A 21,532-nucleotide genomic window follows, 5' to 3' on the forward strand; every position below is an offset into this window, starting at 1 on the left:
TAGGGAAGGTCACCCAAGCAGCCAGGACCCCCCCACCTCGGCTTTACTGCAGGCCGCCCCTCGAACGTCACACACACCCGGCCCGCGCAAGGGAACCGGGTTGGAAAAGCTGCTCCTTCACGCAGCAGCACCTCCTGGCCAGGGTGGTTTCTTCAAGCTCCTGCTGTTTACGGCGATCCAGAAGTAGCTCGTGTTGGCACCGGGGAAGTCAGTCAGGCTTCTCCTCGGATGGCCGCCCTTTCCAGGGAAGCGGAGCCAGCCGAGAGGCCACCGCTGCTCCGCGTGCTCCTCCGCACAAACCAGCCCTTCGTTGCTGAAGCGGGTCATTTTGCGACGCCGCCGCGGGCGAGGATGCCATCCAGCGGCTGGCCAGGGCCCGCTCCCCAGGGAGCAAAGGGAAGAGCTGCCGGGAAAAGGTCAGGAACCCAACAAGAGGGGGAGAGAAAGCCGGAAAGAATAGCCCGAGAGTCTCTGAAACATCCCCACCCCTCCCAGGTTTAGTTCCAGGAGCCTCCCTCCACCCACGCAAGCCGGGCAGCCCCTTCTCTCATCTCTATTGCAGCCTGAGCAATTGCAGGATCTTGGGCAAGGGGGGTTGATCCAGGACAGGCTCACGGCATCTTCTCCCTCCCCACGGATCTGCTGCTGGGCGAAGGACCGGATTCCACAGCAGGGTCCCTCAGCATGCAGAGAGAGGGGGGGTGGCCAAGAAGAGCTGCTTTATCAGCACCTTTCCGGGCCAGCACGAACATAAGAAATCAGGGATTGATTTTTTTTAATGTTTTTTTTTTTTTTTAGTGGTGAAATTTGGGGTGGCCAAGACGCTGCACAGCTCACGGAGCACCAGAAGCAGGCGGAGGTGGTTTGTGCACCACTGCTGCCCAGCTAATCCCCGGGGAACTGGAGGCTCTTCACCTTCCGTGTTTGAGGAGGGGGAAGGAAACCCCTCCAGGGCACAGCTCTCCCTCCCCGGGAAGGTGGGCAGGCTGGGAGAGGACATGCCAAGGTGGTGGAGATCTTGCAAGCCCAAAGCTAGGTCAAAACCTGTCCTGGCTGCAGGCATCCCCTCTGCCGAGATGAAGCTGGGGTCATTTTGCATCATCAGGTACAAAATCTCCCAGAAATGCAGCGAGGAGGAGGAACTCAAGGAAACCCGGACCCCCCGGGGAGGCTTTCTGCGCTGTTTTCTCCCCTCCCGACTGCACTCCCAGAGGTACCTCGACTCTGCCGCTCGAATAAAGACCCAAACTCCGCACCGTTCATGCGTACAACAGCTCTCATCCCTTCCGTCTGCTGCCAGACAGTTCAAAACCCCACTTTATTTTTACAGCCCCTCGAGACGCTGTTTCTCTTCCGTTTCCATGTTCACGGCACAACCGAATTCCAGTAGCAGTTACAGCTCTGCAACCCGAGGCTTGGGAAACCGTTCCTGAGCCCGGCGGTGGGCGGCTGTGCCCCCCTTCACCGCGACAGAAAGGGGGAGCCGAAGGGGACCGAAGTGCAGGTGCTACATTTACAAACCGAGCACGCGCCAGGAACGGCAGAAGTCACAGACATTTCCAAACAAGTTCCAACACTGACCAAGATTTTATTTTTGTTTTATTTTTTTTAACAATAAAAACAAAACAGCTGTGCTCTGAGCAAAACCAAAGATCTCAAAAAAATTCTTGGAAGTTTACTAATAGCATTGCAAGGTAAGGCTCCCCAAAGAGTTTTATTGAAATAAATTATTTTCACCTAAACATCGATGCAACTCCTCTCATTAAATTCACCTTCAAATGTCCTAAAAACCAACAGTAAAAAAAGTTACCAACAATTCTAGATAATACTGGGCTCCTTCTAAAGGACAGTGATGCCAGAACTCACTCTTCAGAAGTTTAAAAATTAAGTCACTGCCATGTAAAATACAACTATGCAAGCTAGCGTCGGCGGCTCCAAGTGGATCTCGTGTCAAAAGTTCTTTAGAAAAACCGGAGGTCAGCGGGTCGGGCTGCAGCCAGCCCAAGGTCCAGCTGCCCCAATTCCCCCAGTCTTTCTGCATAAACTCACGGTGAAGCTGTGGGGTTAAAAAAAAAAAAAAAAAGGAAATAAAAAGCAAGATACCGGAGCGCTCTCCGTGAAGTCCCGTCCGCGTTGCTCTGGAGTCCAGAACAGGCAGGTTTTTCTATCGTACTCCCTTGGCTTATGGTAACACTGAACTGCGGGGGCTGTAACCTCGCCTCGCGCCCCCTCTTCTTCACTTGATTCCCCTCAGTCTCTCGCTTGTTTCTGGCCATAAAAGGCAAAGGAAAAATAACGCAGCCCTGGGGAGCGAACGGCGCCAGGCATCTGCCAGGGCAGAAGGGCCCAGCAACGGTAAACAAACTATTTTATGCTGGAATCGATGCGAATTGGTGCTTCGCTGCGCAATTCATGAATTTGGTTTTTTTCTGCGTTACGTAGCCAGGCAGTTTCCATCCAGTCTAAGAACTGACTTTCCAGCGACGCCACCCCAGCCCTTCCAGCCGGCCTACGTAACGCCCTTCGCTGTCGACACGAACAGGGACTGAAGAGTGGGCGCCTGCTCATCTAACGCTGGGTTCGCTGCAAATTTCTAAGCTTTCTTCCCTCTTGGAATAACAGTCCCTGATCTCGAGCCGAACATGCCAGCGCCCTCCGCGACCTGCACCCACAAGCTGCTAATTCGGAACACGCTTTCCCCAGTCTCTGCCGTGCAGCCAGCCTAATACCTCACGCTAGCTGCAGAAATCATGCCCGTGGTTTAGAAATTGCCTTTTGTTTGTGGAAGGGATCAACGTCACATAGAAAATATTACAAAAAAGGTTAATTTGTCAGCTGTCCAAACATTATTAGACCACATGCTTTATACAGCAGAGAGGCAGCCAGCTCACTCGGCAGCACAGCTAGCTCAACTCTGAAGAGACACCTTCCTGCTGGTACAGAAAGCGCAGGGTGTTTTTTTTTTTATTTAATGTATTTATTCAACATTGCTCACGAGGAGGAGGAAGGAGGGGCAACGAGCGCTAAGAGTTTTGCTGCATCTGAAGTCTCCGTTCGGCGGCGGCTGCGAGCGTCCTGCGACGCAGGGTGACGGGATCGGCAGATGCTCCCTCAGGCGGGGGAGAAGGCTTCTCTGTGGTCAACTCCTCATCGGAGGTTTTGTTTAAATAACGCCTGCAAGAGGAAAAAGGAAAAGACGGGTGAGCAGAGCCCACCTCATTTTGGCTCTGGAAAATACTTCACCAGTACGTCCACAAAGTAACGGAGGGTGCAAGGCACGCTGAAAGCAGGAAAATACCTTGATAAAAGCACACACAAGCTATGTACTCAAAAAAAAAAAAAAAAGCCTGTATAACCTACAGGAGACTTTGCAGAAGCTCTTCGCTTTTGTGCAAGATCCTCGGGCCCATGGGAGGGAGCCAGTTCTAAAGGCGGGGGCTCCACTCTTAACTCGGAGCAATTCACTGAGACCGCAGGTCAGGCACCGAATCTCTCTGTCCCCGTTACTCCACCACTTCTAAGAAGCTGGCAGTGCCCACCACAAGAAGTCACGCCCCGATGATGAGTAAGCCTTTGGCAGAGGGGGCACTAGGGCCGCGAAGCGTAAGGTAAGGCAAAAGCACAAGGAAGCAGCTGCCAGAGTTGACATCCCAATGAATTTCTACACTTAGTGACAAAATATAGTAGTTTGCAATTCCACAGCTCTTCAACACAGGAAGGGAACCGGTAAGTCAAAAATACTTTGTCTCCGTAAATGACATTTTGCAAACATAAAGGAAAAATTATTCTAGGAGCAAGCCTCGTTACAGACGAACTCTTAAAAGGTGTCATAGCCCCAGTTATTTCTATGAAGGCATTTCAGGGCGGGAAAAATGGTGGGTAGCCTGATAACACCGCAGGACGCGTAACTAATGTAGTTTTTGTAGACCCCTTCAGCGGTCTCCCTGTGACACGAAGGAAGGGACACCATTTGTTACAAACGCTGAAGAGTTTTCTCTACACCACTAAGGCACTTTTCCTTCTCTCTTTAATCAGCAACCGGGTGCTAGCAAAGTTCACCGACACGACTGGAACGCAGGTGAAAAAATTTACAATTCTGCCTATGATGCCTATTACTAGTGGGGCTGAAAGAAACAAAGTTCGTCACTCTCTCTTCAGGGGTGTTGACTTGCTGGTCTTCTGGCGTGCTTTAGTGGTCAGTGGCCACCTGTCAACCCTTGTGCTGCTTCGTGCGTAAGGCGCTGGCTCTGTATTTGGGAAGAGCGGTGCCCGACAGTAATTTCAGCTGCGACAGCACACGCAGCGTGGGCTGACACTTATGCCAGGAGGCAAGCCGAAGATTACTAGAGGACTCGGCACAAGTAATGTGTTCCCGCTTATTATAGGCTCAAACTAACGCCCACTGAAGCTGGAGAAATCATCCCCTGATTTCAAAGAGCTTTGGAACAACCGCTTAGGAAGCTGTGTACACGTTGGGACACGTGACGCTACTTTAGAGTTGGGTTTATCAGCGCCGGTTGTCTTAAACAGCATCCTGAGCCTGCCGTAGCAGCTGCATTCGTTCCTCTTACTACTTTTTGCATCAACCCAGGCTCTCAGTGGCCATAATTCATTTGAAACCCATTCTGGGGGACTACAACCGAGTGGCCAGGCTGGTGTTTTAGGAAGGAACATACTTTCGAGCTTGCTGCAACAAGTCCTCCTTCCGCTGAACCAACATACGCTGCCTTTCATCAGCTGACTTTGAAAAGCGACTTCCCCTGGCCTCAAAATCTTCTGCTTCACTAGGCTCCGCTTCCATTTCGCTGAATTCCACCATTTCTTCCAGTCTTGAGTTGAGCTCAAGTGGCACTCTCTCAGTCTAAGAGAAAAGGAAAAGAGTCGTAAGTCTTTGCAAAATTTGCTAACAGGGCTTCTTTGCATCAAATCAACAAGCTACAAAGAACCGTCATCTTCTGAGGCATTGGAAGAAACTAGACTCTCACCTGCTGTACCCAATTCCCTTGGGCTCCTTTGAAAACCCCAGCTAAAATACAGAACAGAGCTATTTCAAAACAACTTCAAAGAGCCTGTATTCTAGAACGCTGTATCTTTTATGCCATGTTTGAAAGTAATCTCACACATTAATTACTCACAATTAATGCTCTATGAAAATGGGGCATCTGAAATAGTCAGATTTTGCAGCTGACTTGACAAGCAGTGCAACAGTAAAGAGTTTCAAAAGCTGAAATCCATATACCGAGGAAAGAGTAGCAAATATATTTGCAAAGAGGACGTGTGCTTGAGAAGGGAATTTATGAGGCTTCAGTTCACCGGGTTCTGCAGCACCCAAATTATCCTGTATTCGGGCTGCCGGAGCAAGGCTGGCAACTGTCCCAAGCACGGCGCATCAATGAAGGAAGCTGCCAGCCCCGCACATAGTACCTCTTCACCCTTGACAGCCGCCCGACAACACTAACGTGGAAATTGAGCTGATAAGTGATGACGCTGGTGAACGAGCATAGGTGAAACAGCGTATCCTGATGACATCCTGTCGGATACCATCAGATCAGCTCCGCGATGGAAAAGCAAGATGTCACTAAGCATAGTCGCGTCAAGAAACAAATCACCTCAATTGCTTATGGGTTTGAGCTTAAGGGTTTAGCCATCATTTGGTATCCCAGAGGATTACTCAAACAAGTAGGATGCATCGGAGAGGTATTAGCCAAATCAGCTCCTACCGCCTAGTTTGGGCCGCAGGAGCCTCGAGAGCCAGTGGCGCGGGCACGGCAGGGGGACCGCTGCCCAGGTCCCAACAGCCCGGACTCGGCAGCGTTACAGCGTGCAACGCGCAGGTTTCAGCAGCTGATGTGCAAAACAAGCTGAGTCATTCCAAAGCCCTGGAGACGTACCGGTAACGCCATCTCCCCGACGCAACGCCTTCAGAGAGCAAAAACCAAGACAAATGTCACTTCCCATCAACTAGGTGAACCAAGCGGGAAAGCCAGGGCCCAAGCCAGAGCAGTACGAACACTGCAACCTCAAACACAAGCCCATCTTCAGCCTATTTCAGCAAAACCCGTAAATTCCAGTGTGCTGGGGAAGGGCTCCCCGTACCTCACACACTAACGCGCTGGGATAACGCGCTGGGGTACCGTTGGGCTGCCTCAAAGCAATGCCACATCCGAGAGGAGGAAGCGAGCGCTCCACAGAACGATCTCACGGATTTTACCCAGGGCCAGGACAACCTCGGCAGACCCAGAAGAACAGGTACGGAGCAACCTGACTGCTGCTTCCCATTACCACGCAGGCGGACAGGGAAAAGGGAAGCTCTGCTGGGTAAAGCAGCGAGGAGGGCACTCATTCGGGTTGATGTTCAGACAAGATAACTCCCCCCCCCACCCCCCGGGGCCGTTTGTATCAGAAGATGCAAGCTAGCTCACCTAAGCTTTTTTTTTCCCCCCCATAATGTTACAAAGATGCAAAAATCAATACCCAGAGCCCGTTCCTATATCTCAGCGCAAGAGTGGTTACCGAGGCGGTTTTAGAGACAAAAATATCAAAACTAATTGCAGTAAAGGTTATGACAAGCCTCAGTATGACAGCAGATCTCAGATGCAGAAACCTGTATGCTACAGAAACTACCCCCCCTTCAGGCTGCAAGAAAAAAAGAATTAGTTTCATGAAAGCCATGGGATGCCTCAGAAGTGTCTCTAGCGTCACCAAGGACTTAAGCAATGACAATAAACTGGATTCTCGGTGCGGCGGGGGGGAGCAAGAGCTGCACCAGGCAACCTTCAGCTTTGTAACAACAGCTTACTAGTTAGGTCTGAGCAGTCCTACCCAATCTCCACCCAGGATTGCAGAAACAGATAAACAAACACACAAACAATGTTAAAGGATAATCTTTAAATACATTTTAGCACATGAAAATACAAGCTTGCAGAAAGCAGCTATAGCTGCTCAGGGGTCTGTTCTCGAAGGGAGTAACAGCAGAGTCAGAGAAGAGGGGAGGGAGGGCAAATAGGATAGGGATGGAGAGCGAGGGTGTAGAGCATTACGCGCACTGCTGGGAGCATTAGCATTTCAACGCACAACTGGAGAAGAGGATGCGCACAGCACCTTACTGAGCGTAGGGGCCAGGACTGTTAGACGCTGTCCATGTTTAGAGCGTTATCTCACACACCTTTAACACGATTTATACCATGATGGTGCTCAGAGATGTCTCTCAACTACCCTTCCGTTGTGTCAGCACTGACACCCCAAAACCATAAGCTACATTGTGTGTGTGTGGGGGGAAATCAGTCATTATCTCTATCCTAAGACCTTTGAATTCGAGATAGAATTAAGTCATAATATGACATATAGCACAGAGGAAAACCAACGCTACTCATGAAGAAGGGTGCTTTTATTTGAGCATGTTAGCTCCCCTAAGAAGCGTTACTTCCAACAAACAAAACTCCAATGGGTCTGCCACTTGCCGTTGGAGATCTACAAAGATGCTCAGTGGGTATGTTGATTTAAAAAAAGAAGAAAAGAGATGGAAAGCTTGTAAAACTTACTCTGAGGCTGCAGCACCAAGCAACTAGAGTTGCCATGGTTTCTCTCAGGGACTGTGTCATAAAGTGTGAGGTTACATCTATCCAGTATTTGGAAATTCAAGTCTCACCCAGAGAAGATGATGATGGCTTCTTATGTCCCTTCCCACCTGCATTTAAAAAGCTTCTTAAAAATCAAGCGCAACCTGCTGAAGTAGCTTGTTTGCTGCTAGACCTTTCCACACCGACAAGAGTTTGACAGCCTACAGCAACATATTCTTCTGGCAAGGAGACAGACAACGTCTACAATACGCCACGTACTCAGTTAAAAACTGAAATCAAAATCAAAGAGACACAAAAGCGACGGGAGTTTCCTGGAGGAAGGACACCCCTAGGCTCCCAAGTCTTCTCTCCACAACAGAAATACTATCAATAGCAAGGAGGTAAGCAAGCTTGACTCCTAGCTAGATCTCCGTGGCTACGTAACAAGAGCGATCAGCTTGTTTGAAGCCGGCCTAGGTTAACACTAAATGCACAAAGCATTTACGAGGCAGGAGGAGAACAGCAGCAACCGGAGCTTCCACGGCTACCCAGCAGCAGGCTTCTCTCAGTGCACGGCAGTCTCAGTCTCCCACTTCAGCCTGGGCCTATGAATCCCATTTGGCAAGTAAGTATCTGTGGATAATTACTGTGGATATCTGCGCAGGAAAACCTGCGCAGAGGCCACCAGTTCATCCCACACACACAGCCACCGGCAGCCCCTCTCAGCTGCGGGAGATCCGCGACTGGTCACGTATCTCCAGGCTGTCGCTGTGCTATTCTACAAAACAAAAATACATTCTCCACCCAAACCGCCATTCGCTCCAACTAAAACACATCGTTTGAGCAAAGCGCTTAGCTGTAATTCAAAGCAAGAAGACGTCGCTATTAGAGAGCACGTGCTCAGTGACATGACGTATGAACACCACTCCCAGGTTTTTCAAGTTCTGTAGAAGGAAGGACAGAGACACGGGTAGCACCGGGCGGGAAGGAAGGAAGGTGAACAGCAACACAATCATTCAAAGCGGGATTTGAAGCCAGTACCAAGCTAAGGAAAACTAGTTAGATACCATTTGTAGAAAGTAAGGTTTTACTCACAAAGAACAGGGAAAATGCCACCAAAACCTTCAAGTTAACCCAAAAAGTAACAAAAGAGTTGCTAGACCCAGATCAAGATTTTCATTCCTGCAGTTCGGCACCTCCTGCCCCAGGCCCTTACCACACAGCCGTACCGATCCCCACCACCTCTCCTTCAGCCTCAGCTGCAGTATCAAACCAAAGGCAAGTTTTTTCTGTCTTGCAACCTGCTAATGAGGGAACTGCCACAGTTCAATTTCAGGTGAGTAACAGGTTGGGTATTTAGGTCATTCAAGGCTGCAGAGCCAGAAAGTCACACACCTCACAAATTCACTCTCTTTCTAAGCCAGCAGAAAGGGAGGTTGATAAAACAGAAACCCTCACGGTTTTGCTACTACAGTCAGGGAAAACAAAAGTGGAATGAGGCCTTATTCTATTCGCAGGCTAATTTTTTTTCTTCCTGCCACATTTCAGCTAGTACATGCTGCTTAATAAAGCCCTTAGTGAAGAACAGCAAAACCCATTATTGTGCTTTATATGTAAAAGGGCTGTTATCTCTTGGTCCTGTTTGTATCCCACTCCATTCACGCTGAAGCTCCCCATGTCTCCAAGTGCTTCCTCCAGAACACAAAAGGATTCTTATACCCAGAAGATAAATACTACTAATTTTAAGGGAAGTGTCTGGAGAAGTACAGAATGGGAACAGGAAGAGGAAGGGGAAGAGCAAAGCATCCTGCTCTTCATATTCCACAGATGGGTGTGGGCCTGACCAGACGTGAACAGACACATCAACTTTTTCTGTTCTTTCTATCACTTGAGAGCATTTTCCTTCAAGGAGGAAAAAGAAAAGCACAGAGATAATTCTTTACAGGAGCACCATGCTGAAGTCTCACTTCAGTTGCCTGACAGCTTTAGTTCTGGCGTGAAATGCAAGGGGGGGCTGCCACCAGCCTGACCTGGTATGGAACCAAATGCACTTATCTGTCCATGCAGCTTCTAATTGTGCTTTTTGCCCATTTTTATGCCAAATTACCTGGGTGACAGTTTCAGTGTCCTCCTGATCAGTACTGTGCCGTTCCACAGAACTGTTCAATGCAGGTCTAATGCTATCTGCACGCTGAAATGCAAACATCATGGGTTTAATACAGTGAAATGGCAAAACAAAAATGAGTTCTCTGAACACATTCAAACTCTGCCCTCTGCAACGTCATGTGTTATGTTCAATTTAGAAACAGGTTATGCTAGCAATAAACAGAATGCACTGTGTTGAAAGAGAATTCTCTGTGCTTCCCCACACGCAGACTCCAGATAACAGTACTATCTGATGTGCACAGAACCAGAATTCAATATTCTTATTAACAGAAACATTGTCCCCAGACTGCTTTACTGAAATCTGCTATCACTAATTAAGAACAAGGCATCATTTTGCCGACTACTTTCTTTGCAGAAAACCTTCCTAAGTGGTACAATTCAATTATCTGTCAGCAGAGAAATCAACTGGAAATGTTCTAAAGGCTCTGCACAAGAGCGGCCGAGAAGAGCTGCTTTAACTGAGCAAATATTTGTCTCTAGTCTAGCTAGGACATTTTCAATATATTTTTGGTACATAACTGAATATACTGCATTTACAGAGATTTACACAAAGAAAAAACAAATCCCAAGGTTTTTTTACTAGAATTTGGCACTATATAAGGTGTTTGAGACTGTATAGGCGAGCACTTCATGCATCCTGCAGTCCAATCACATCAATAAGGGGCAAGCTATAGGGCATGGGTGATAGACTCTGACTTTCCTTCTAAAGAAAATACCCCGTATTACAAATGGATAAGGCTAAAGCACACCTGAGACCCATCCTAATACGTTCAAAGGCCTTCTTCTAAGGGCCACAGCAAGGGACAGATGCGTATACCTCAATGACACACATTCCAATTGAGTCAGATGTTGCAACGTGGAGATGTAACATAGACTAGACTGCCAAAACTGGTTTGGTGCTTCCGACTGCAACATCTTCACATAGGTAAAATCTGAAGAATAATACTGCATTAAGCTAAGCTGGATCCACCAGTGCTTCAACGTACCTCAACTCCCCTCACTCATTATTAACAGGCTCAGTTCTGTGGTAAATAAGAAAGTCGGTCATTTTAGGTGCAGCGTCTTACGACTTACCTGCGTGGGGAAAGGTACCTGGATGCGCCCTTCTAAGATGTTGTCAGTGGTGATCTCAACGGAACGGGTTAGCTGCAGATCCTGTAGAACTAAGTGATAAGGAACCTGAGGGAACATCTCCTGAATCTGATGGGCCTGGAGAAAACAAGGTTTATACAGTCAGTATCAGCAGTACATAAAAGTTAGCTGGTAAGTATCTCAGCAGAAAGAGATAAAAAAAAGAAAAGAACAGCTCAAAGATGCTGTTTATGATATGATAACCCACACGCAGAAAGAAAAACCAGAGAAAGAAAACGAATGCAGGCATTGGCTTACAGGGCCAATATTTTGACTCCATTGAAGCCAACAGCAAAACTGCAACTCCTATAGACACACCACATGGTCCTTAAAATTTAGGTTCCTGAACAGTGCTTGTAGATGCACAAAGGCTTCAAAAGCTTCCCAACCCTCTTTTTATGACAGCCTTTTTAATAAAGATCTATACAAAACTCACATGAGTGACTGAAAGTTACATCAACACTGGGAAAAAAAAAAAAAAAAAAGAAAATTTTTCTTTGTCCCAGATGGGTTCCAAAATGGTACTGGTGAGGACAAGTGGAGTAAGTTTTAATAATAACCTACTTCCAGCCACCCTGCCTACAAACCAGTTTAATAACCTTCTCCAGCCACCCTGCCTACAAACCAGTTTAATAGGGTCTGAAAGCTCAATCAAGTTAAACTGAGTTGTCGGAACTGTTATTATTTGTCCCAGATGGGTTCCAAAATGGTACTGGTGAGGACAAGTGGAGTAAGTTTTAATAACCTACTCTCTCCAGCCACCCTGCCTACAAACCAGTTTAATAGGGTCTGAAAGCTCAAGTAAGTTAAACTGAGTTGTCGGAACTGTTATTATTGAATTTCAAGTTACTTAAATAATATCTAAATTAAATAGATAAAAGTAAGAGGGCAGACAAATAAGATGCTTTTAGAGTCCAACAGCTACACTTAAATATTAAAATCTATATTTTAACTAATGCTGAAAGTTTGGGGGGGGGAAAGGAATGAGAACAACAACAGTAAGAAAAGAAGAGTGGAAGGAGTTTTGGGAGCAGAGCAAAAACTATGCACCAGCTGACAGCGAGTTCAAACGCAAGCAACTACAGCAAACCTTAACTCTCCATTCTATTAACTTGTGACCAAAACAACTGATTTAGCATTTCAGCCTCTGGCCTTTCCCTCGAAATACTTCCCTAGGTTTTTATTCAGTAACACAAAGGAGAATTTCACTTATTTTCTATTAAAAAATGTGTAACACTTTAATAGTTTGCTAACCTGGACCTTTCCACTAAAGTAGGCATTTTAATGTAAGTTGCTACTGTACTTTTAATACTACACAATGCTAAGAAATCATTACTCATCCTTAACAGAAGCCCATTTCTGTCACTGTGTCCAGTAAAAGAAAAACTAAACTGACCTTAGATGGAGATTTCCTGCATATTTAACTAGTAAATCGTCTGCCAGCACCCTACTGCTCCCTGCCTCAAACCCCCTAAAAATTGTGGCCTTATCCTGTTGAGGCTTAAACAGCAGTGAAGGCTAAGGGAGAGATCTCACATTCAGAAAATTTCATCACTTTGATGGGATACCTCACTGAACATTCATTAACATGCTATAGCACACAGTAGCTTTAAGGAGTCAAAGGAAACAGCACTTCTCAAACTAAATGAGCTAAGTGTGTTTCATGAGGCCATATCCTTCTCTTTTCGTACTACATTAGAGTGTTTACGTATGAAGTCAACAAACCTGGGATTTCATCCTCAAGACTCCTGTCATCATTAATCAGCAAGAGTTGACTGTGCTACAGGGAGCCCCGTCTCACACTGACAAGACACTCACACAGAAACAGCTCTCTTGGAGCTTAGTGCTATTAAAAATAAATACTAAAAAAAAAAAAAATCACAAGCTATAGAATGGGTTTGATCAGTTACCACTTGACCAACAGCTAAATTCTCTGGTTACAGACTCACACCCTTCGCTACTGCGAGTTGAGAGTGAAGATAAGTACTGAAAAAAAGCTAAAGAAGTTGCACTAAGCAAGCTGAGAAAAAGTCTGCCTATCTACACAGAAAGTACATGTAATTTTTCTCCCTCATTTACCTACCTCCAGACCTGTTCTTTTATGTTTGCACATTTGAACCAACATACAGCCTTGACTTCAGTAAAATAAAGCTTCTCTCACTCAAAAAAAAAAAGCTTTCACGTAGCATCTAAACACTCTTTTGACTTCCTTCCCCCTTATGTTCTTCATCTACATGTACCTCTTCCCCGTCCCTTAACACAAATAGGAAGGCTGAGGTGCAAACTGTTAAAGCAGTCTTACCATAGCATTAAGCTGGGAGTTGCTGGCTTGTGCGATACCGAGGATGTTTGTAGTATGCATCACTTCTACTGAAAAACTGGGCAGCCAGCTGGCAATTCGAGAGCCTAAGAATAAGAAATCACCAAGAAAGTCAAGCAAGAATATGAGGTTCTCAGCAGGTGAAGTACTTCTACGTGTATTTCACATAAGTCTTTGTATTTCCACAAGGTACATATGGGGAGTTCTGCAGTGCAATCCATCCTTAAGGTCTCCCAAACATGGAGATGGCTGCAGTAAATTAGTAACTGCCGATACTCTCTTCAAACACACTGTCATACTTGCCCAACAATCTGAGGGCCAGAAGAGCATCAAGAAAGCAACACATCCTTTCTACGTGTATTTCACATAAGTCTTTGTATTTCCACAAGGTACATATGGGGAGTTCTGCAGTGCAATCCATCCTTAAGGTCTCCCAAACATGGAGATGGCTGCAGTAAATTAGTAACTGCCGATACTCTCTTCAAACACACTGTCATACTTGCCCAACAATCTGAGGGCCAGAAGAGCATCAAGAAAGCAACACATCCTTGTTTTCTGGTGTCATACTCGCCCAACAATCTGAGGGCCCGAAGAGCATCAAGAAAGCAACACATCCTTGTTTTCTGGTTTTAATGTTCCCATTAAAGGGAAAATTAAAATAATCCAGAGCCAAATTCAGTTCTGGAATACATGAATAACTCCAGCAATTTTACTAAAAACAGGCCAGCTTCTAAACAGGCTGAATCTGGTCCCAAAATGGGTCAGCTATACGTGGCTAGCATCACTGAGAAAATATTACTACAAAGGGACACAGAGTAACCAAACAAAGTGACTGCCGCAATTGTGTGCTTGGGCTCAACAGAGCAGGGCACATGGCTGGCTCCCTCCTCCTTCGGCATTTCCATTTAAACACACACAGGGTTTGCTCTATGCCACTTCTCCTCCTGTCTCCACAGTAATTTTGCGGGTGTCCAAGCCACAGGAGAGCACTGGGGAGGACAGCTATCAAAAAACAGCGTGGTATTCTAAATATAAATGGCCTTTGGAGACCTAAAGCACCTCAAAAGTGGGAGCCATGCAAGAAGCTATGAGCCAGTCTCAGTGTACCTAGAAATGTCTGACCCTTCTCTGCCCATTATCCTCCTCCCACAGTCTCCAAAGATTGCAAAACCAGCAGACGAAGAACGGGTCACTATGTAAGTTTGCAGCATCTCAGCTGCATTATGGGAACTCCACAAAGACAGAGCCCAAAGCTGAGTATTTGCACTAGTGAAACCTACTGAGATGCAACAAGACTGCCATCAAAAACCTGGGAAACTGTGGAAGGCAAGCACACACCGATACCAAAACTATAAAAAAAAAAATCTGGAAGATAAGCAACAGAAATTGTCTCTTTCAGAACAAGTTTGTCTGCACACACAGAACTCATCATGGTCTGAAATCACATCTGCTTTGTGAGTACTTATAACACACCACTGAAAAACACACATGTGAAACTGTTCCGGTTACATGATTCCTTCTAAGAATAAGCTTCTGCAGACTTCTGCACCTAATCAAGCATTGCAAGTTTCTTGCAACTTGAGTGGCAAATGGGCTTTTGACAACCTCACATTAGCTAGGGATAGGGGAAAGATGAACTGTTAGACTGCACCACGTAATTTTTTCCCCCTCTGACTGTCACTGATCAACCAGCCACCTGGTAACAAAATAAGACACATGAATTTTCCATTCTGTTGGTCAACATGGCATGCGATGACTAAATGCCAGCATTAAAGCTGCTAACCACAACAAATCAAGGAAAAGGAAGCAGTTGTACAAAATCTTTCAAGAAAACTCTGTAGCTCTGGACAACCTCAGAGACACTTATCTGAGCTCTTGCAAAAGAACTGTAAGAAATAGATATGCGTTTGACAAACGCAAGTAGAGGCACAGTTTAAATTTCAATTGAAACATGGACAGAATTCCCTTCTACAGAAGGCTGTTCCCTTCGTTTATTTGGGCAACAGCCTCAGATGTCAAATCTGCTTAGCTCACCGTCAAAGTGGAAGAAGTGATTGTGCTGGTTCAAGCGTGGTCTGCCTTCTGCTACTGCCACGGGGACCAGGTTCTCATCCAGATTCTCCCTTTGGTGATCCTCCCTCACATGATGGCTGTCAGTGATATTAAGAGACATTCTGCAGGTGGGGCAAGACGTATCTTGTTCCAGCCAGGACCGCAGGCATGAGCTGACAGGAAAACAGTAATATTATGGTGAGCTTGCAGTGTTTTTCCAAGACGTCAGTATCACGAGTACATCAAGCAGCTGTAGCATATTCTGTACAGAACATCGACAAATGCACATGGACTGCTCAGAGATAATTTGTGAGGTAAGCTTGATGAGCTCCTGATGACTCTGGCATAGGGCTCTTATATCTTTCAGCTGAAAATACTCAAGTGTTGCTTTTTATAAACAAGCATGCAGATTTATCACAGACTTAAAACACTCTCCAAGTTCGTTGTCCCTCTAGCTCAGAACAAGCAAGTTTTGCCTGGAAGGGGAAACAAAGCATTTCTCTTGTCTCACCATCCCCAACTGAAAAAGGACAAAAACCAACCATATATTTAAAATATACTGACACATTTTCACCACAGTTCTGCCAGTGTGATGTGGCAATGGCACCTCCAAAGTTTTTCGAGTATCTTTTCAAAAATACCAATATCCGAATCACCACCAAAGTGAGCACCGCTCTGGGAACTCTCTGAACACATTTATTAATACTAACCAGTGCTGTGCCGTTACAATGTTTACTTAATTCTGAGCATTTGCTGTCTTGCAGAAAGTGAGAAGTGTTTGAAACGCAGGTTTAAATACTCAGAGCTGTGCCTACTTTTTGATTCAGACTGATATGACCCAATTGCAGTATTTGCTGGCACGTTAAACCTAATTTTCAGTATGGAAGAACTGAATTTCACAGAACTGAACACAATACTACAAAATGTACTTCATGCTTGCAGGGTGGGTTTTTTTCCACCAGGAGCTCTCAAAACACTTTAGAAAGAGAGAGACGTACAAAAAAAGTCAAGTAAACCTGTTTCCCTAATTGTGTATTTGCAAATGGAGTAAAGGCACAGATCACAGGTTTGGGCTGACAGAGCAAGGAAAACGTCCTAATTGCAGGACTACAGCAAAGTCAAGGATACAAGGACTCTGCACAATTCCTGAAGCTGTAGCATACAGACATATTGCCAAAGTGTTTTCCATCATATTTAAATGGAGGGATACGCAGTGTTCAGAAATTACAGTGATGGGTTTCCCAGAAACAACCAAAGTACAATAAAAATCTACCATCTTCCACCACCTCGGCCATCGGCACAGCCAGCACGTTAGCACTGCTGATGCTGTCCAGCTTCACCTCCATTACTATAGCAAAACCACCCTGCACACAGCAAGCTCAAACCTCTGCTAGAGTTGTACTCAAAAGGTCACTTGTGAACCACCCGGAGTGACGCAAGCTACCACCACGCTGCTGCTCCTCAACGGCTCAACCACTGAGGTGCTGGAACGGACACGAACCCCTTTCAGCCTGCATCAGCACCAAGCCCTAAAGGCCTGCAGCAAGCCAGCCGTGGTTATACCCATTTTGTACTGCACAGGCAGAAGGGCTCAGGTCACCTAAAGCACCTCAGTAGAAGGAAGACTAACAACAGGCCAAGGTTGGCAACATCTCTTTTGAAATTGCCCGCTTCCTAAAAGATAAAGGAGAGTTTTAACAGAGCCTAAAAGATTCAGACACCTACTCCCATTAAGCTTCCTTAATATTTAGGCACAGAGCTGATCTCAGCAACGTGAATCTTCCCTGCCATCTGCTCTTCTACTCCAAATAAATGGCTATGAAAAAAAATCCCAGGTAATTGAGAATGGACACAATGTTTAGCCTGTTGGAAAAATCACCAGGAGGTGAGGAGAGAAACCATTCTTAGGTTGTAAATAGGGTTATTAATTACATCTGGTCTTATGTGCAAGTGTACATCATCCACTGTAACATGTTCCCTCCCTAAATGCACCGAGGAGGTAAGTGTAACTTAGCTTCAGAAAAAAAACCACAAAAGGATCCTTTTAGATACAGAGAAATCAACTTTCTGAAGAGAAGACCCTGGGCTTGTCAAGTGCTCAGTAGGTGATTAAATATTTATACGATTCAGTAGCATTAGAAGAGGAGTTTCTGCTACAGAGGCACATTATCTCATTAGAGACTTCTTGGAACACAGATAAATATTTATGGCAAGGTTTGTCATAAATGACAACAAATTAGCACACAGATTATAACCTCTGGTTTGACAGTTACCAGAAAAGTAAAAAGCTATTTGCAGAAAGTAACTTGCTCATATGACACCACAGGGACAGTTTAACTGACCATGCACGTTAATCACATGGCACTTCAGAAACTCCTGATTCAATCCCCGTATCTCCTTTCATTTTTAAGCACAAGCATAAAAACGTAAGCACTGCTACAAAAGATCTAAGAAAAGTCACATCTAGCTCAGCACACTGTCTCCACAAGCAGCTGCTACTAGTCGCTACTGAGTGAGCGTAAGAAACAGTATATAGAGAGATCCTTTGGCCAAGAGCCTCCTAGTTCCAACTACCAGCTGCTTAGGGACCTCTTCAGCTAATTTGGTTAACCTCTTTTACAGCCCTGATGGACTCATCCCCCCATGAAATCATATAATCAGACTCGGCCTCCACAACTGTCCTGGAGGACTCATCACCATGCAAGGATGCACTATATAAAAGTATTCCCCGTTTTCTCTTTAAAGTTGGTATCTGAAAGGTACTTAAGGATCTAACTCCAATTTTTCTTCCTCACTTGAAAATCAACACACCCTCATGGAAGAGGTGATGCATAGGATAAAGTAAGGGGGAAAAGAGTGTGCTTTACCAAGCGGTTACACAGCAAGGCAGGGTACAGACTCGCAACTGAGATACCACAACTCAACACGACCTACCCCTTAGCTGACAAGATGCAGACTCTTGGTTTCAGGGGAAAAAGAATGCACCAGGTGAAACAACTCAGACATGAAGATGACTGAACCCGACTTGAACTTTGTTATTAGAAGCAGACCAAGATGACTCAGGCAGTAAGCATTCACAGCTTTGCTGATAGTTCGTCACTTGTCATCCTGCTGTAACTTTCAGCCATGCCTATATATCCCTTCCTTTCTACCACCAGGTGCACCCTCTCCAGCCCCAGAAACATACTTGTGGAAGAGATGGCCGCAAGGGAGTTTACGTGCAGATTGCATGGAGTCCCAGCAAATGGCACAGTCATCATTATTGACTGCTAGCTCCTCTGGCGTCGCAACTGCAAACCTACAAGGAAGAAAAAGGAAGAGACAGAAGTAATGATTACACCAGCTCAGCATGGCCTCCTGCCTAGAGAATCCCGCACCGAGGAAACCTCATCCTCCACGTTAACTTTTCCTTGGGAGAGGTGTGCCAGCAGGTTTCCTATCTTTAGCATAACTCAAACTCACACCGCGAAGGAAGATGCACACACACATCCCTCCCATGACTTCTTACAGGCACATTTTTTTTCCACGTCTCTGCATCCATCCTAGGTTCAAAAAGCTTTGACTTACTATCTTCCAAGAAGTATGATCATTAGGTTGAGAACCTTAAATTATAACCTGTATGGATTTGGCTTATGTCATTTTTCTAAATGAGTTTTAATAGCTGTACCCATCAAGATGTCTTCTTGGGATCATAAGCATCTATGGCCTGACTAATTTTGGCCTCAGATTTTGCCAACCCCCATTTGTCTTTGATTTTTTTTTTTCTTTTTTTAAACTACAGTGCCATGCAAGCAGCTACTACATAGTACCCAAACACGGACAATATAGAGATGAGCAGTATAACAACATTTCACAGTACTGCTGCTGTGGAATATACCTGAAAAACAACTACACAAATGCAGGGAGCTCGCTGCCATTGGCAGCTTCAGAAGGAAGCTAGAATGTGGTTCTTCCAGAACAATCAGAATGACAAAAACACATCAAGTCACTCAGACAAGAAGTCTGAGACACTTGCACCTCAAACAGCTTTGTGAGCAGCTTAAAGGGGTTTAGTGGCTGCATCTTACTGAGAACAAACAATGCATTGTAGATGAATTTTATCATGCAGCTCAACCTGATATTACAGCCAGTAAATGACTTTTCACAAAGAAAACCTCGGGAATTTCTAGAGAAGTCAGTCTTCTCCATCTGGACTACAGCAGCAGGCATCAGAGCTAGTCAAACCCACTGAAGTCCACAATGAAAATGGTACAGCAATGTACAGAAAGAGTAAAACTCCCTGTTGCTCTTAAAATTATTAAGGACATAGCTGAGTTACGAAAACATTGGGTCAGAAATGCAGTCGTATCTGGCACAACACTAGGTTTTAGCAGGCCTCTCAATTTCTCTATATTGCCTCACTACAGGGGGATGGACCAAAGTAATCCCAAGGTGCTCTCAGCTCGCCTACAAGTATAGAGTCTGTTTAGACTTGGCTTCAGGTTTAATAAATACATACTTAGAGCTGAGCAGGTTTTAATTAATACTTGGTTTCATCTCAGGCAGTAACTGAATAGTATGGCCTAATGAAATTGAGAGCATTTATTTCTATCACAGCCGAAGCCAATATTTCACAACTGAAACAGGCAGAGCTCTGCAGAGTTTATGTCACCCCACCAGGGTAATATACAAAGGAATACAGGAGAAGAAATACTGGACAGGGGAGTTCACTTGTTGCCAGTAATACGTTACCAGTAATACTGCTATTACAAAAGTCAATCCTACATATCTGTTAAAACCAGAAAGGGTTTTATCTTGTTACAGGGTATCCCCAGTAACAAATAAAATGGGTAAAAACATACTCTATGTCACCCCACCAGGGTAATATACAAGAGAATACAGGAGAAGAAATACTGGACAGGGGAGTTCACTTGTTGCCAGTAATACGTTACCAGTAATACTGCTATTACAAAAGTCAATCCTACATATCTGTTAAAACCAGAAAGGGTTTTATCTTGTTACAGGGTATCCCCAGTAACAAATAAAATGGGTAAAAACATACTCTAAGTGTAAAGACTTAAGAGCCAGATTTGCAAGATTGCATCTCTCCGGCTTACACCATGCCATCGTGTATCAAAGGAACATAAAAGAATCCCAACTTCTTTATCAGGATCCTCTCTCCGAGATCCACATCAAGATCCCAGAGCAAAAAAAAGGCTCACCTAGCTTCCATGTTTCCGACCACACGCAGGTAGTTCTTGTGCCGCCGAATTCTTCGTTGAACCTCATGAAACAGGTAGCGCAGCTGCATAAAAATCACCAGGCTCGCCATTGACAACCAGATATTGCCAAACAGCTTTGGAAAAAAACAGAACGGTGATTAGAAACAAACACCACGGGAAACGAGAGGCCACCACAAGAAACTGCATCAGGTCTTAAGAGAAAAAGAAATCAAGAAACCAGCACTGGAGAATTTTGCTTTTGTTGAGACTGTTCGGACTAACCACACACGTTCACAGGTATTACTACGCCTTACATCTTCAGATACAACTTGAGCAGCACAGCATTTATAATGAGGATAAACTGTATTCAGTCCTGTTCAGCTTAACGTCCCCTGCTGCCAATGAAAATAATTCAGTCTGATATTACTCAATAACAAAGCTAATTAAACACCTATTAAACAGATAATTACACAGTAGTTAATACTCCATAACAAAGTTATTTGTGAGGACTCCAATTACACAGGAGGAAAGAATGCCAGAACCCCCCACACTATATTTTCCTCTTTATTTAAATAACTTCTCTGTAATATTTGGTTCCTAAAATAAGCAAAGCAAAAAAATACATAAAATATGTATACCCAGTAGCCTTTATTTTAAGGCCAGTCTATCTGCTCAACATTATGTCCAGTATTTCATACCAGCATGTGAATATGATGCATCAAGTCCAGTGAAAGCAAGGTTAGCTCCATGACAAAATCTGTGTAGTAGACGTAAGTGCCTTTGCCCTCCCACGTTCCTTCATGGTTGAGATCCCAGAGATGAATTACGTATCTGCAAGAGCAGGGAAATTAACATTATTCTATCTTTTTTGTTAAATAGCATCTCTAGCATTCAAACGATTTTATCCATTTTTCAAACAAGTTTGGATATGGATTCTTTGCCTTTCCTAAGCCCCGCGCCCACACTGTGTGGGTCCCTCTTTCTTGAGGGACTTTTTTTTTTTTTAATGTTCCTGGTTTCAAACAGCAACATTTTAAAAAGGCAAAAAGCAATCAACGCTTAGCCCACACTGGCATTACAGATACCACCAGCTGACAGAGAAG

The 21,532-nt window shown here is 45.0% G+C and overlaps 1 protein-coding gene across 1 annotated transcript in view; it reads right to left on the reverse strand.

The window, feature by feature from the left end:
* Window positions 1-1,560: 1,560 nt before the first annotated feature.
* AMFR (autocrine motility factor receptor) overlaps window positions 1,561-21,532 on the reverse strand; it is a 28,921-nt gene continuing 8,949 nt past the window's right edge. Inside the window, exons 5-13 of the mRNA XM_009276761.2 lie at window positions 21,128-21,260; window positions 20,430-20,563; window positions 18,416-18,526; window positions 15,211-15,401; window positions 13,159-13,262; window positions 10,800-10,934; window positions 9,667-9,750; window positions 4,677-4,861; window positions 1,561-3,174 (exon numbers count right to left, since the gene is read on the reverse strand). Of these exons, the coding sequence (XP_009275036.1) occupies window positions 3,024-3,174; window positions 4,677-4,861; window positions 9,667-9,750; window positions 10,800-10,934; window positions 13,159-13,262; window positions 15,211-15,401; window positions 18,416-18,526; window positions 20,430-20,563; window positions 21,128-21,260 (1,228 nt within the window). The 3' untranslated portion in view covers window positions 1,561-3,023. The remainder of the gene's footprint in view (window positions 3,175-4,676; window positions 4,862-9,666; window positions 9,751-10,799; window positions 10,935-13,158; window positions 13,263-15,210; window positions 15,402-18,415; window positions 18,527-20,429; window positions 20,564-21,127; window positions 21,261-21,532) is intronic.

This window comes from Aptenodytes forsteri, unplaced genomic scaffold (assembly GCF_000699145.1).
Source record: "Aptenodytes forsteri isolate BGI_AS27 unplaced genomic scaffold, ASM69914v1 Scaffold33, whole genome shotgun sequence".
NCBI lineage: Eukaryota > Metazoa > Chordata > Aves > Sphenisciformes > Spheniscidae > Aptenodytes > Aptenodytes forsteri.